Here is a 14322-nt window from a genome sequence, read left to right as displayed (position 1 = left end):
CCAAGTAGGTGCATATTCTGGGAACCACTACGCGTTCGAGGCATGTATCCTTTTGTTACAGAACCTATGATCATGTTCCCATTAAACTGGGGATTTCACGGGAATTGCCTATGGTAATTTCTACATTAAAATACGTCGTGTGCGGGTATCTTTCGTCAACATGCAAATGTGCATATATCTCAGATGAAACCTTTGTCCGTCCAGCTGGTTCCATCCCACCAGACCTCCTTGATTCTGCCCCTGACAACAAAATAGCACTTATTCATATTATCGGAAACCTCCAGCGGCTTAACTCCATAGCCATCCCATGTCGTCGCAGCTGTTAGACATGCCAATCCGCCTGCGTCAGCTCCATCAAATACAGGATCTGTCGCTGTGTCCTCCCATCCTGACGAAGTACCACTCCACGTGTATGTTATGTCTCCACCGGGAACATCCTGCAACAGTATCATTGTGTTTAGATCGCTTGTTCCCACGGATCGCGCCGTCGCGAAGCCAGCAATATTGCTGTTCTCGCCGACGGTTCCAAACGGCAACGCAGGCTCCTCGTCTGTATCGTACACCGCGACGGAATCGGGTGATCGCTCGAACACGGCTATCTGTCCGTCCGTCTCCCTCCTGAAGAACAGCCGCAACTCATTGCCGGAGTGGCCCTTTGTCCGTGGAAGGGCCAGCAGCGGCGTCTCTGTAGCGGGTGTGATGGGGAGCGCCTTCAGGTCCGTGTATGTCCCGTGTAGGGTCGTTTCCGACACAGAGCCATTGCTTTGCTGGATGTAGAAACTCGGTGCGAACCCGGCAATTGAACTCTCGCCTGCGGCAGAGAACTTCGTGTCGTCTATCAAAGTACCGACACCTTCGGATGGCCAGCCAGGCCTCCTGTGTTTTGGAGTCAGCATTTACACGGGGCCCGGAGTCGCCTGAGGCTGGCTACCTTGATACAAGCCCCAAGCCCGTCAACGCGTAGGTGTCAAAAGCCCATGCGTCTTTTGAAAGGGGGCAGAAGTGTTTCGAGGTCAGACATACCAAGCCACGCCTTTCAGATTTCCCGAGGTATCCTGATACACAAGTTGTGGCTGCGGTTCAGGTGGTTTCCCTGTGCTCCTGGCCCACAGCAGCGTCGTCGCCGAGAGCGCGGTGCCGGCCACGGCACCCTCCTCCAAAGACAGCATCCTAGGCCCTGCCCACTCCCCGTACATTGTGTCGTACACGACATAATGAAGCGTGTCATCACTTCCTTGAAAGTACAGCCAGATTATGTGCTCATTGCCGTATCGCCACCCGGTTGCCGCGAGAGCACTGCCGTTCCGAACCACGCTCGCTGACGTTAACGTGCCATTTGAAACACGACCGCTGCCTGGACCGGGGGTTGACGATGTGCTCGAGTTTGTGCTTGAGCCAGAGGTGCCGGAATTGTCGTCGTCACTGCTTGCCGAGGTGCCACGCGCATCGAGGCGCTGTTCTGTGACTTGCCAACCCACAATTCCCCCGATAATCCCCGAGATGACCGCTATCAATACAGCACTTCCGATCAATATGACCTTTGCCTTCCCACTCCAAGGTTTTGGCGCATCGTTAGACCAGGCCGCTGCACTGTGGTGTGTGTTGTACTGCCGGCCAGTAGCTATGTACTGCTCTTTCTGCGGAACTGATTCTGTAAGTCGATAAGGCACAGACTCCAGATTGGACTCTGGCACCACTTCTGGGTCGTTGGAATAGTTCTGTCGCTGATGGCGATTCATCATCACGGCTCCATGGCTGGCGCCCAGACGCCTGGGCAGCCAGATTTCACCCAGCAGGTCAGGCTCAACCTCTGTTTTGGACTTCTCCGTCTTGATTTCCCCGCGATTCAACCTCGCAGGTCATTCAAAAAATGGCGCGCGCGGTATGATGGTGTCTATAGGCAGAGCGTCGGTTGACTCCACCTCAGAAAGTTCGAGGTAAGAGTCCGAGCAGCACACCATGAGAGCAAGGGGATAGGCCCTGTCTTGCTTTTGAGAGGACATGGAAAGCGGGAATAAGATCCATTCAACCTTGATTTCATCACATTTCCACTTCCGCCTGTCAAACACGAGTTCCGTTTTGGCATTCTTGGTCCACTTAGCTGTGGGTTCCTTAATTTGAGAGCAGAACTTTTGATAGGCCATTGGTGAATCCCACCTGCACGGCAAGGGGTCTCTTGCTGACCACATCCAGGCTAAGTGATATTATATGCTGGCCAAGCCACTACTTTGGAAGGATTGAGGGTCGCACAACCTTGGTCTGATCCGTCTCTCGGGCCCCCTGACACCAGGCAGAAGGCAAATTCGGGAATCCGGATGGGAGCCGCTTTCGCCATATTGAGAGAAGGTTGCACTTTGGTCGTAAAATTCGGTCTCTTCTATCTTCTTTTCTGCTCTTCGAGTTTAGGTCTGCTTGTATAGTTCGTCTTGGCTTAAACATATCAGCTGTAGAGTTGAGTCTTGCTGTCTGGGTATGACTATTCATGCGAGCAGATGGTAGCTTGTTTTATTTATACTCATTCTCTTCAATCACAATCAAGAAGCTCTGTTGCACCCATCGGAGGAGTACAGACTGTAGTTTTGAAGTAGGTGGTATTGTGATGACACAACTATTATTTGATATATTGCCGCAACCTGAATGATCCATTGATGTTGGCTTTCTTTTTGATGCTGATGTTGCAATGCAGTGGCTACTGCAAGATCATGTAGATCTCGTTATATGTCGCTAGGAAGAAAGCGGGAGACGTGCATGCGATACTACACGTGGATGATCATCGAGATTGTGTGCTCGGTTTAGTCCAGGTACCCGAATTCTGCATTATCTGATGGGCACATGAACAAGGTGTCGTGTTTTGAGCTTCATCTCTCAAACGCCTGATTAGATATCATAATTCAAATTTCGCACTAGGATCAATCACAGCTATCGTAGTTGATGTTGTCATGGGATCATGTATTCGGCCCATCAAGACAGATTATAGAGTAGTGCAAGTATTTTGACGGGGTGTGCTGGACGGTCTGGCGGCAAGAATCGCCATAGATCGGCGACCTTGGGTGCCAAGCTCGAGGACATCCCCCATAGAGCCACTGCCAGTGAATTTGCTGAGCTGGCCGAATTAGCGATTATATCTATTTACAGATGAAACGATATTCACTTTAAGTGCTGTGCCTATCGGAGGTGACTAAAACCTGAGCTGCTCAGTCATTTCCGGCGAGGTAATAAACCGACACCGCTCTGCCAACCTCTGCTGCCCTAGCGCTGGTGATGCGCCAGGTCCACTCACGGCAGAGAGACCTTCGTCCGGACCGCCAGCCACGAAGACATATGACTGTCCGGCCTCATTATAAGCCGGGCCGAACCCCTGGAACGTCTCACGCCCCTCCACGCTGGGCGAGCCGGTGCTCACGAACGAGGACCACGACCTCGATCCCCGGCGGAGCAGCCCGTAGTCGGACTCGTCCGGGGCGAACGGGTACCCGTGTATGTCGTAGTGCGAAAGGTTTCCAAAGACATAGGCCAGCTCCGAGGTGTGCACAATGCCGAGCCCGGGCCAGCCCATGAACTCAAGGATCGGCTCCAGCAGCGATTGGTTCCAGGCGTAATGGTAGACGTCAACGTCGACGGAAGCAGCAAGGTTCTCACCGTACCAAAAAGGCGGACACGTCATCAGGATGTCGCGCAAGACCCTCGAGGCTCGATAGAACTCGGCCGAGAGGTTCGCTGCCGGATTTGCCGCGAAGTCAGAAACAGGGTACAGTGCAAGCAGCGCGTCCACGCTCGCAGCTGTCAGTCCTGGCGCATATGATAAGAAGAAGTCCCTCGTGTCGTTTGGTGTCTGTATGCTCGGCTCCGTGAGATACGAGACGTCGTCCTCAGTCCAACCTATCATGGCCGTCACCCTGGCGAATCTGCCCTGTCTGATGAGCTCGGAGGGTGCGGCAGGGAGAAAGTCACCGTCTACCGCTGGCAGCCAGATGTCGCCAATGTTATGAGCTGTGTCGGCGATATATGTGACTAGTGAGGCGTCCATAAGGGTGTCCATATCGAAGCCCCTCAGACAGTCCACAGTCTGTTCCGAATCGAGGGCGGTGGCGTTACAACCTAAGTAGTCTACAAGGAGCTGCATGGCGTCGGTCGTGAAGTTCCCCGTGATCCCCGGCTCGAGAGCCTGGCTCTCGCAGATGGCTTGTTGGAATGCGACTGGCTTGCTGCCCCCGTATGCCATGAGCTGCATTCCCACGGACAATCCTGACCACGATCGGTCAGTACTTGGTCGCCCACTGGAATTCTACTATATATATGTATTGTACTGAGCATACCTCCGGTTGACTGCCCAGCGATGGTAATGTTGTCGGAACTGCCTCCCCAATACTCAATGTGGTCTCGTACCCATTCGATCGCGAGTCTCTGGTCCTTGAGTCCAGCGTTCTCCGAGCCTTCCGACTTGAGGGCCGCTGATCGTGCGAAGCCGAAGACACCCAGGCGGTAGTTCAGAGCTACATGGATAATGGGAAGTCCATTCTCAACGGACTCCAATATTAAGCCATCGGGCGCTACCGTGATCTCGCTGTTTTGTCCTGACCAGAAGCTCCCGCCGTGGATCCAGACCATGACAGGCAGCTTATCCCCGGCAACAGTCCCCCGTGGCCTCGCAATATTCAGGTTGAGGCAGTCCTCCGAGGTGTCTGTGACGTTTCCCAGGGAAAATGGCGTGCCGAGCTCATCACCAAGTGGCTGAGGGCACGAGGGACCATACGACTGCGCGATGACCTGGCTGCCTTTTCGAGGGGTGTACGGTCTTGGGGGTTTGAATCGATGCTCACCACCTGTGTCTTGTCCGTAAGGGATGTTCAGGAATACCTCGATCCCATTGCGGTCAAGACCCCTGTAAGTGACGTTGGTTACAGTATCCAAAGCCGTGGGTACTGCGGCCGCGACGGTACTAGTCCCCAGCAGCTGGAGCCCGCAGTACACTAATATTGCCTTCATCTTTGCTGCCTTTGACGAAACTACTCGCAAAGGCAAGCGAGAAGAACGGGGCTTGAGAAAATGAGAGCCAAGTACCAGCAAGAAGGAGAGACGGATACTCAGCAAGGAAGAGAGGAGGGGTGGGGAGATTTAGAGACAAGCAAAAGAAAAGAAAATGGAAACTCTTCGGGAAAAAGTCAGACCGGGATACCAATGAATGAATGGGGCAGCGGGTAAAAATCGGGGAGGGTCCCCATAGATCCCAATCAGGGACTGGCCGCGACGCGAAGCTATCGTCACGCCCAACAGGACGGATAGTCCCGCTTGGACCAAGGATTCCCCCGTATTCTACTTCATACGTATATGAGTGGTGCCGTTGGTCAGAAAATTGCGTGTCAAATATTGGGCTATCCAGTACAAGCGAGCTTTCGGCCACGAGTGGTCAACTCATAAATTTGTACTTAGTAGCGGTACGCGCGTCCTCCAGCCCTCTGCAGCCATGATGGGGCTGGCCGGCCTCTCGCTGTTAGTTTGGTCATAACATGTGTAGCAGCCAATTCGAGTGTCATGCATCCTACGAAGACTTGGATACAGTTGCGGGCGCGGGCGCTCTCCCAAAGGTGAGCGAGCCAACGTCGAGGGGCTTTGTTTGGTCTCTGTTGTTGTCAAACTGGCAAGGATAGCCACCTCGCTCCATACATGATCGCTAACGCCGCACAAGTGCTTGTTTTGGGTTTCGCTTTTCTGCTCCTTTTTTTCTGTTCTCCGCATGGGAGAACTGGTGAATCAGATCTAACCTCCCAACTCCGGAGATCAAGGTGCGGTCGTTTCCTTACCCGTGCCGCAGGCATGCCACTCCTCCTAACGCCAAAGATGATCAGAAATACGATTGATGCTTGAGTTTCAAAAGCCTCATCGAAGGAATAGGCCTCAAATGTGCTTTGTCTCGCTCAGTCATGCGGGAAAAGTGCACTGATGGATTCACCATGGTGCACCCGCCTGATGGCCTCGGCGAACACATGGGAGACGTCTAGCACCTCGAGCTTGGGGCAGGCGGCCTTGTGACCGTGCTGGGGCACGGAATTGGTAACAATGATCTTGTCGATGGATGAAGCATTGATGCGCTCAATGGCATCGCCGCTGAGGATACCATGTGTGACAAGCGCGTAGACGGTGGTGGCACCGTCCTTCTTGAGAAGCTTCGCAGCCCTCGTGATGGTGTTGGCCGTATCGGCCAAATCGTCGACCAGAATACACGGCCGGTTCGTGACATCACCGACGAGCATCATGGTGGCATTTTGGCGTTCCGAGATCCTGGTTGGGCGACGCTCCTTCAACATCTTGTCAGTGACCGCCAAGCATGGACACGTGCCTGTCGAGAGGGCCTACCTTGTGAATCAGGGCGAAGCTCAGGCCCAGGCGATCAGCGATGGCGGTCGCACGCTTTGCGCCTCCAGCATCCGGGCTGACGATGACAGCGTCTCGGTAGCCGGGGATGTTGCGTTCAATATACCGCTGCAGCAACGGTTTTCCGTAGAGGTTATCCACGGGAATGTCAAAGAATCCTTGGTACCTTGGGACGAATCCAGCGTCAGTACCAGCCGCCCGCCGAGATCGGAAGAGCTAGCAGGCCGTGGCCGTTTCTGGCATAAAACCTCATAGCGGCCCGCACTTGCAGAATCAGGTACGGGACACTGGTCCGGCACCCCGAGTCGAGCCACAGCGCGTCGCATAGGAGAAGAATGGAAGCACATATCGCTGCATGCGTATGTGCATGTGTTTGTGTGTGTATGCGCACGCGCGCGCGCGAGAGAGAGAGAGAGAGAGGGAGTATACTAACTGAGGATCGTGCAAATCCATCGTGATGATCTGGGGAAGGCATAAGTTAGTGTTGAATACTAACTCCAAGATAGAAGGAAAGGAAAGAAAAGGCTTTCGCATTGGAGCCCAGAGTGGTGGACTTTTAAGAAAGAACCGACGCTTGTCTGATTCTTGGGCCGCGCAATGTGTATCAGCTCTGGTCAGGAGGCACATACATGATCCGCGCCCGCACATGTCAACAGGTCCGCCACTAAGGTCCCGGCCTGAGCGACCCATTGCTTGTAGCCCGGCTTTGCCTGGAAAGCGTTGATCATCTGGGGGTTCTCGTAGTCGTGGGTCGTGTAGTTGCCCGTGACGGAGGAGACGGACTCGGCGTGGTTGCGGCCCTTGGAACCGTCCGCACCGAATTGTGAGGCATCGCCGTTGAGGCGGCCGGCGCTGTTGCCGTTGACAAGAGCCGCCTTCGCCATCATCTTGGTGATGTCGATACCACTGCTGAGGGTGTCGCTCCTGGGCAATCCGGGGCCTGGGGTGGCAGGGACACTCTCAAAGGTATATTTGCCCGAGGTGTCGCTGGGGGCCTTGTTGAGAGGGGCGCCGGCCTTGTTGTAGGGCAGATCAGGCTGTCGGGAGTATGGGAAGAGGGGTAGCACGGCGGTGACCCGTTTGGCAGAGCCGGTCTTGCAAGCAGAGACCACTACGGAGAGTCGTCAGTAGACCGGCCAGGAGTGGGAGCAAGCTCAGAGGGGGTGGGTCTGACTGATGCAGGTTTCTATGAAGTGGTCGTTGACCTTGTCGGCAGGGTCCTGGGTGCCGGCTGTCTGTATGATGTATACATCCTTCCCACGGACAGTCTCCTTGATCTCACACCTGCTCTCACCGACCTCAAACTTGGTGAGGGTGCGATCACACTGAGGGATGCCGAGTATGTTGCAGATATTGTTGACGAGCTCCGGGTGGGAGTTGCCCCCAAGGATGACGAGATTGCGGACCATTTTCGCTCGGCGCCTCGGGCGATGCTAGGCGACACTGGGAAGAGGTGAGGGCAGTGACAGCAATGCTGTGCTAGAAAAGTCTGAAGAAACGTCTTGGGGTTTCTGGCAGAGCGCACAGGTGAGCGCAGGACCAATGTCAAGATCAAGATCGTGGGCCACCGACGTCACAAAAGTTGCCGAGGGTATGCGTGGATGACAAAAAAAAATACGAGGAGGGGTTTGAAGGTTAGGGACGAGACGAGACAACGGCAGAGGCAAGTCTTCTATGTGCAGAAGAAGTAAGAGGCCGGTAGCAGGTTGTCTCAGGGAGAATTGTCACAGGGGAATCATCGTGTCAAGGTCGGTTCGCAGCGTGAAGGAAGAGCGAGGATTGAAGACTGAGGACTGAGGACTAAGGACTGAGGACTGAGGCGAGAGGGCTGGCAGGCTAATCCTGCGACAGGCAGGCGAACGAGAAAAAATTGGATGCAGCACATTGACCCTGACCCCAGACTCAGTCTGCCTCTGCAAGCCCGTTGTTTCTGCGGGACACCGCTCCTGTCCACCAGGTACCTCTGTACAATGGAGAGCCTCGATACCACAGGCTACATACTGAGCTCGCAGCAAGGCCAGGTATTTGGGGTTAGATGTGTACAATTCTTGTCCAGCAGGACCCCACCTAGGAATTAGCGCGCTTCAGCACGAGGCACGGGTGGGGTCGGGTGATGGCTCGCCCATCATTGGCTTCCCATTGCAACATCTGGGGCTTTGCGACCTTGAGGCGCGGGGTACTCGGTACATGGCAGTGCGGCCCGGAAACGGACGAGGGTTCACACGCTGTCGCCGCGGGCAGTTCTGGGGGCCTGTTTCGAGCCGGGACAAAGTCAAGGCCAGAGTCTCATTCTGGCCGAACTCGACCGAGTGTACAGATATGTGTGTGCATGTGTGCGTGTGTGCGTGTGTGCATTGTGGCTCGTCCCTGGGTACTCCATATGTGGGGGTCGGGTCACCAAGTACATCCATGGCTAGGTACTGTGTAACAGTCAAAGCACAGTCTAGGTAGACACTTGTAGGGCTGAGCGAGTTGAGTTGGAGTAAAATCTCTGGCGCCGTGGGTGAGCGACTGTCACAAGGCACAGACAGGCACAGACTGCAGCCGCCATGAACCATTGCACTTGTCGCACCGCATCACCGCCATAGCCATAATCGGTGACTCGATTCCTCAATTCGAGTGCTCCGTAGTCCGACCAGGCCCTCTTCCGCCCCTCCTACTCTACTGCAATTTGGCCACCTGCAGCACCAATCATTCGACCCGGGCCGGAAGATCGAGATCCCCAAACCAAAACTCACCTGCACTCCCAGCAGCAGCAGCAGCCATGAAGATCCTTGAGGCGCAGAGCGCCATCCTGTCAAACTTCGAGGTCTACCAGCACCTCCTCAATGAGCAGCAAAAGGCCAAGCTGCCCGACAGGAAGAGGCAGGTCCCCAGGAACCTCCAGACCGTCATCAAGGAGGTACGCCCGCGCTCTCCCACAGCCCACATGCCGAACCACCAGCTCACTCTTGTGCAGGTCATTGACCAACTACGTACCCAGCCCGATCCTCTCAGCCAGCGGCCCATCACATACGATGCCACCAGCATCGGCCGCCTGGTCGAGAGGCTGCGCGACTTTGATCTCACCAAAGGCGAGACCATCATGATCATCAACCTGCGCCCCGACAACCCCGCCGTCCTGGCAGCCTGTGTCGAGGACGCCGAGTCGCGCTTTGACGAGGAGAAGCAGCACCAGATCCTCGCCATCATCGAGGAGGTCCTTGGGCCTCTGCCAGTCAAGGAAGCCGCCGAGGCCTGATCATGACCCGACCCTTGGCCACGGTCCGTGATGATTTGCAGCTGTATTAAAATTACCAACTGAGCACACCCTTGTCCTCGCCACAACGCACACTCCCAGCGCCGACCCCACAAGCCTGCCCTACAACAGATGAGTCACCGGAATCGACGGCGGCACCCAGGGCGGCATCACATCAAACAACAACCCCCGGCGCTCTGGCCACCATCCGCACTGGTCGTCTTGACAGCCATTTGGCAAATCTCCTCGAATGCCAGCTGGAGAAGCTCCCCCGTCACTGCAGAACATTCCATGTACTTGTCAGCCCTGATCTCTGCCGCAATGCGATATGCCTCCTGCGGATATATTATGCCGTTGGGGTCGTCTTCGGACCTCAGGTCCCGCTTCAGGCCAAGCACGGCCAGGGGCAGCGTGCTTTCAGACTGGAAGGTGGAGCGGACTTCTTTGATCCACTACTAGGAGGACTGAGGTTAGTGGGGTAGAACAGGAGTCAAGTGTGGCGAGGCCCAAGGGATTGACGGCCACGCACAACTCGCTGGAGGTTGATGAGACTAAAGCGCTGGCTTATATCGTAACAGATAAGAGCGAGGTCTGGCCTGAGAAGGCGCCAGTTCTCCGGACTCGACGTATCATAGAACTCTAATCGATACTGCCGCCTCCCAAATGATGTCTCAAACACAAAGGGTTGATCCATGTCCTTGAGCAGAGTTATTGGTCTGGTGCCAACGAGGTTGCTGTGGCCCTGGCTGATCCGCCTGCACTGGGTCAGTTCCACCCGCGGCACATACACACATAGCAGCAGAGGAGAGATCGGCCGGGTGGAACACGCACGATAAGAATGTTGTCTTTCCTACTCCGTCATCCCCAAGCAACAATATAGATATCGTCTGTGAATCCATGGTGTCAGTCGATGCACAGGTTGGCTCCAAAATCATGCACCGGCCTGAAGAGGCTGAGGGCAGACCTGGGTAGAAGATAAGTAGGCTAGCATATATATCCCTCTGTCGGAGCCGCCATCGGCACTTATCGATAAGAATCGCTCACTCTAAATTTCTATGGCTCACATCTCTCGCTCAGCCGCCGTACACTGCACAGGCAGGCTGCACTCATATGAGCTGTTGACGAGACAAACGTATGAAGTCGGTCAGGGGTTTCATCCACGGCTCAACATGGAATAAAGCCAGACCAGTCAATTTCCCCGTCCTGAATGCCCCAGCGGCGCACGTCCTGAGCACTATTTCAACACCGGCCCCCGCAAGACCAGTGTCGCACAGAACCACTACAATGGCCGATTATAGCAAATGGACCAAGGATGACCTCGTGAGCCGCATCAAGCAGCTTGAAAATGAGATCAAATCCCAGAGTGGTGGGCTCCAGGCCACCAGCCCACCAAAACACCAGGACCAGGAAGCGGCCGTGCTGCCCGGCGAGCCCGCCAAGAAGAAGGCGAAGAAGAAAAATAGTAAGGGCATCGACCCAGCCAATTACTCGAAGCGCTTCGTGGCCCTCAAACTTGCCTACCTGGGCAAGAAATACAACGGCTTCGAGTACCAGCCGACCGGGGCCATGTCCACCATCGAGGAGGAGCTGTGGAAGGCGCTCGTGAAGGCATGCCTGATCTTCCCGGACCCGCAGCGGCCCAACGAGGTTGACTGGAACTGCTGCGAGTACTCCAAGTGTGGCAGGACGGACCGCGGGGTGAGCGCCTTTGGCCAGGTCGTCGCGCTGCGGGTGAGGAGCAACAAGCCGGTCAAGGCCGCGAGGACGAGAGCCCGGCCCGCAGCCACGGGCCAGGCTGACAGGGTCGACGTCGAGATGGGCGGCACGCCAGCTGCCGGAGAGGCGGAGGTGGAGAGGGCGGAGGATGATGATGATGCGCCACTGCCAGTTGATCAGGAGATACAGTACTGCCGCGTGCTCAACCGCATCCTGCCGCCTGACATTAAGGTCTACGCGTGGTGCCCGAGTCCCCCTCCGGACTTCTCGGCGCGCTTCAGCTGCCGGGAGAGGCAGTACCGCTATTTCTTCACACAGCCAGCGTTTGCACCACTGCCCAACTTCCTCGAGGGGGCCAACAACGGCAGTGGCAACGGCAACGGTAAAAGCAAGGGCCAGGCGCCCCAGCGCTCTTCGGGCCGGCCAAAGGACGGCTGGCTTGATATCGGCGCAATGCGCAAGGCGGCAAAGATGTTTGAGGGGGTACACGACTTCCGCAACTTCTGCAAAGTTGACCCGTCAAAGCAGATCACCAACTTTGTGCGGCGGATCTTCGAGTCGGACATCGTCGAGGTGGACGGCGTCAACACCTCGGTGCCGTACCTGGACGGCCCGCAGTTCCGCGACGCCGCGGCGGAGGCGGGCGTGGCGCACCCCAAGGTGTACTACTTCCACGTGCGCGGGTCGGCCTTCCTGTGGCACCAGATCCGCTGCATGGTGGCGGTGCTTTTCCTCGTCGGCCAAGGGCTGGAGGACCCCGGGGTGGTGGCGGAGCTGCTGGACCCCGAGCGGCACCCCCGGCGGCCCAACTATGTCCTGGCGGACGACAGGCCGCTGGTGCTGTGGGACTGCGTGTTCGGGCGGGACCAGGGCGACGGGGCGGCCGATGGGGTCGACTGGGTGTACGTCGGGGCCGACAACCCGCTGAACCTGCACGGCTCGTGGGGCGTGGCCAACGACCTGTGGGAGTACTGGCGCGAGAAGAAGATGGACGAGCTCCTGTCCAACCGGCTCCTGGACTGGGTGTCCCACAAGACGGGCGTGAGCCTTGTGCCCGAGGCCGGGAGCCAGGCGCTCCAGAAGGCCATGGCCGGCGCGAGGAGCAGCACGAGGGTCTACGAGGGCGGCAACGGACCCCGGTTCGTGGGCACATATGTGCCGCTGCTGAAGAAGGACAAGCTCCAGAGCCCCGACGACCAGAATGACCGGTGGGCGCAGCGCAAGGGGTTCAACAATGCCGAGGAGATGAGAGCTGTGGGCAACTGGAGGGACGCGATCAAGGACATGAAGGGCGCCGCCGACGGGGATGGGGGGAATGAGTAGGACAAGTATACAAGTATTAGACGAAGAGCCTCCAGCGTGTTTCCGTGTCAAGATTTCAAGTAGCAGCGTAGATATCTATAAACGTATACCGCCCCGCCAGCACAAGCACAAGCACAAGCACAAGCAGCCTCAATCCACAGCCTTCCCGTACTGACCTTTCTCATCCCACCGCCTGCTCACGGGCAGGGCCCCGTCGGGCTCCCACAGGCAACCTCGGACGCCCCTCCAGACAGCCTCGACGACCCCACGGCCGGGGAGCAGGCGCGGAAAGACCACGACGACGTCGTCCTCGCCCTCGACGACGACGATAAGGTAGTAGCGCACGGCGATGCCGCGGAAGGCCTCGTTGATGAGCACGTCGCGGATCTTCTCGGTGGGGATGAAGCGCGTGCCCGCGCGCCAGCCCGCCAGGTAGCTGCCGCCGACGGAGCTCGTCTGCACGCCGAGCCCGCGCAGCACCAGCAGCGACTCGGTCGTGTGCACCCGCAGCGTCGTCACGTAGGCCACGGCGGCGCACAGGGCGAGTGCGGCATAGGGTGGCAGTCCCTCGGCCAGGCGCTGGGCCACCCGGCCGGCCGGCGAGAGATGGGCCGCGCGCGCCAGGTACGGCAGCCACTCGGTCGTGTAGAGTGTGGTCGGGGGGGGATTCGCGGGGCCATCGTGATGGTCGGCTGGGGTGGGGGCCGTGGACGATGTAATCGTGACATGGCTGTGGTATTGGTCATGGTCATGGAGGAGTGGCGTGGTGCTCGAGGCCGTCGGGGTGGCGGTTGCGATGCTCGCCGAGTGGTGGGCGGCATGGTGTGAGTGGTGGTAGTAAGGCGAGAGCGTCCATGTCGAGTACAGCACCAGCACCACCGAGAGCCCGAGGAGGACGCGCACGACAAAGACCAGCCCCAGCAGGATGCGCAGGGACAGGGTGGGCGGCGGGCAGGTGGTGACGGTGAACTCGGCGGTTGTCGGGGACGGGCGGCGGACGTGAAGGTGCGGCGCCGTGGTGAGCATCGTGACGAAGCTCTTCCGTTCCTCTCGAGGCCTTGGTTCAGAGCCAACGGCCCATCCTGACCACCCCTGGCAGGTCGACAGGTGCTGTGCTGAGATGAGATGGCACAACAGCCAGGCCGCGTCAGGTACGGAGGTAGGGGTGCTTAAACAAGCTGCACTGCCAAACGGCACCAGTCTTTGCTCTTCCAATCACACCTAGGTAGGTGGGTACCTAAGTAGGTACCATATAAGCTATAAAATTTGCCGTTTTATCAGCTGTAATGGCCCATTTGGGACGACGGCTTGCAATATTCTCACCCCACTATTCCATTTCCATCAGAACCCCAAGACGATGCCCAGCGCGAGCGTGGCAGCGGTCACCCACTCGCTTGGGTAGCCAGCGATGCTGCGTGTGGCCCGAAGCCGCGAAGACGACCCCTCAGGGAGGTTTCACTCTGCAAGGACGCCTTCACTGCTGCGCGGCGTGCTGGATCACATTGTCTTGGGCTTGGGGTAGAGAGGAGAGATGGCGATGTCAACTCCCTTTTTTTGTTCTTTTTGCCCTTGCTCTCCTTCGACGACGTTCATTCACCCCACCTTTTTCAGAGGTCCTGTGTTCGAGTGGCCTCGCCGCAACTTTTGTGGAACAGCATTTTCATATTGCAACTCACACGTTTTTCTCTTCTTCT

The 14322-nt window shown here is 56.9% G+C and overlaps 7 protein-coding genes across 7 annotated transcripts; 2 read left to right on the top strand and 5 right to left on the bottom strand.

Annotated features, from left to right (window-relative positions):
* Nucleotides 1-179: 179 nt before the first annotated feature.
* On the bottom strand, nt 180-1196 carry KVR01_009748 (uncharacterized protein; the record flags this gene model as incomplete). The annotated part of the gene is made up of 2 exons (XM_044794381.1): nt 180-876; nt 1024-1196. 2 exons carry the CDS (start codon nt 1194-1196, stop codon nt 180-182), a joined length of 870 nt encoding a protein of 289 aa, XP_044640996.1.
* A 1982-nt stretch (nt 1197-3178) lies between these two features.
* On the bottom strand, nt 3179-4986 carry KVR01_009677 (uncharacterized protein; the record flags this gene model as incomplete). The annotated part of the gene is made up of 2 exons (XM_044786191.1): nt 3179-4245; nt 4317-4986. 2 exons carry the CDS (start codon nt 4984-4986, stop codon nt 3179-3181), a joined length of 1737 nt encoding a protein of 578 aa, XP_044640925.1.
* A 929-nt stretch (nt 4987-5915) lies between these two features.
* On the bottom strand, nt 5916-7781 carry KVR01_009882 (uncharacterized protein; the record flags this gene model as incomplete). Its single annotated transcript, XM_044783407.1, has 5 exons — nt 5916-6296; nt 6355-6538; nt 6806-6834; nt 7002-7483; nt 7547-7781. The coding sequence occupies 5 exons, from the start codon at nt 7779-7781 to the stop codon at nt 5916-5918; spliced, it is 1311 nt and encodes a 436-aa protein (XP_044641130.1).
* A 1355-nt stretch (nt 7782-9136) lies between these two features.
* Nucleotides 9137-9613, top strand: KVR01_009889 (uncharacterized protein; the record flags this gene model as incomplete). The annotated part of the gene is made up of 2 exons (XM_044794690.1): nt 9137-9274; nt 9332-9613. 2 exons carry the CDS (start codon nt 9137-9139, stop codon nt 9611-9613), a joined length of 420 nt encoding a protein of 139 aa, XP_044641137.1.
* A 167-nt stretch (nt 9614-9780) lies between these two features.
* Nucleotides 9781-10509, bottom strand: KVR01_009660 (uncharacterized protein; the record flags this gene model as incomplete). Its single annotated transcript, XM_044791159.1, has 3 exons — nt 9781-10062; nt 10140-10370; nt 10408-10509. 3 exons carry the CDS (start codon nt 10507-10509, stop codon nt 9781-9783), a joined length of 615 nt encoding a protein of 204 aa, XP_044640908.1.
* A 235-nt stretch (nt 10510-10744) lies between these two features.
* Nucleotides 10745-12649, top strand: KVR01_009638 (pseudouridine synthase DEG1; the record flags this gene model as incomplete). Its single annotated transcript, XM_044782087.1, has 1 exon — nt 10745-12649. The coding sequence occupies one exon, from the start codon at nt 10745-10747 to the stop codon at nt 12647-12649; it is 1905 nt and encodes a 634-aa protein (XP_044640886.1).
* Nucleotides 12650-12778: 129 nt separating this feature from the next.
* Nucleotides 12779-13654, bottom strand: KVR01_009963 (uncharacterized protein; the record flags this gene model as incomplete). The annotated part of the gene is made up of 1 exon (XM_044791390.1): nt 12779-13654. One exon carries the CDS (start codon nt 13652-13654, stop codon nt 12779-12781), a length of 876 nt encoding a protein of 291 aa, XP_044641211.1.
* Between the last annotated feature and the right edge of the window lie 668 nt (nt 13655-14322).

Source organism: Diaporthe batatas (genome assembly GCF_019321695.1).
Source record: "Diaporthe batatas strain CRI 302-4 chromosome Unknown Contig00012, whole genome shotgun sequence".
Classification (NCBI taxonomy): domain Eukaryota; kingdom Fungi; phylum Ascomycota; class Sordariomycetes; order Diaporthales; family Diaporthaceae; genus Diaporthe; species Diaporthe batatas.
The sequence above is the reverse complement of the archived record's forward strand: the minus strand, read 5'-3'. Positions and strand labels throughout refer to the sequence as shown.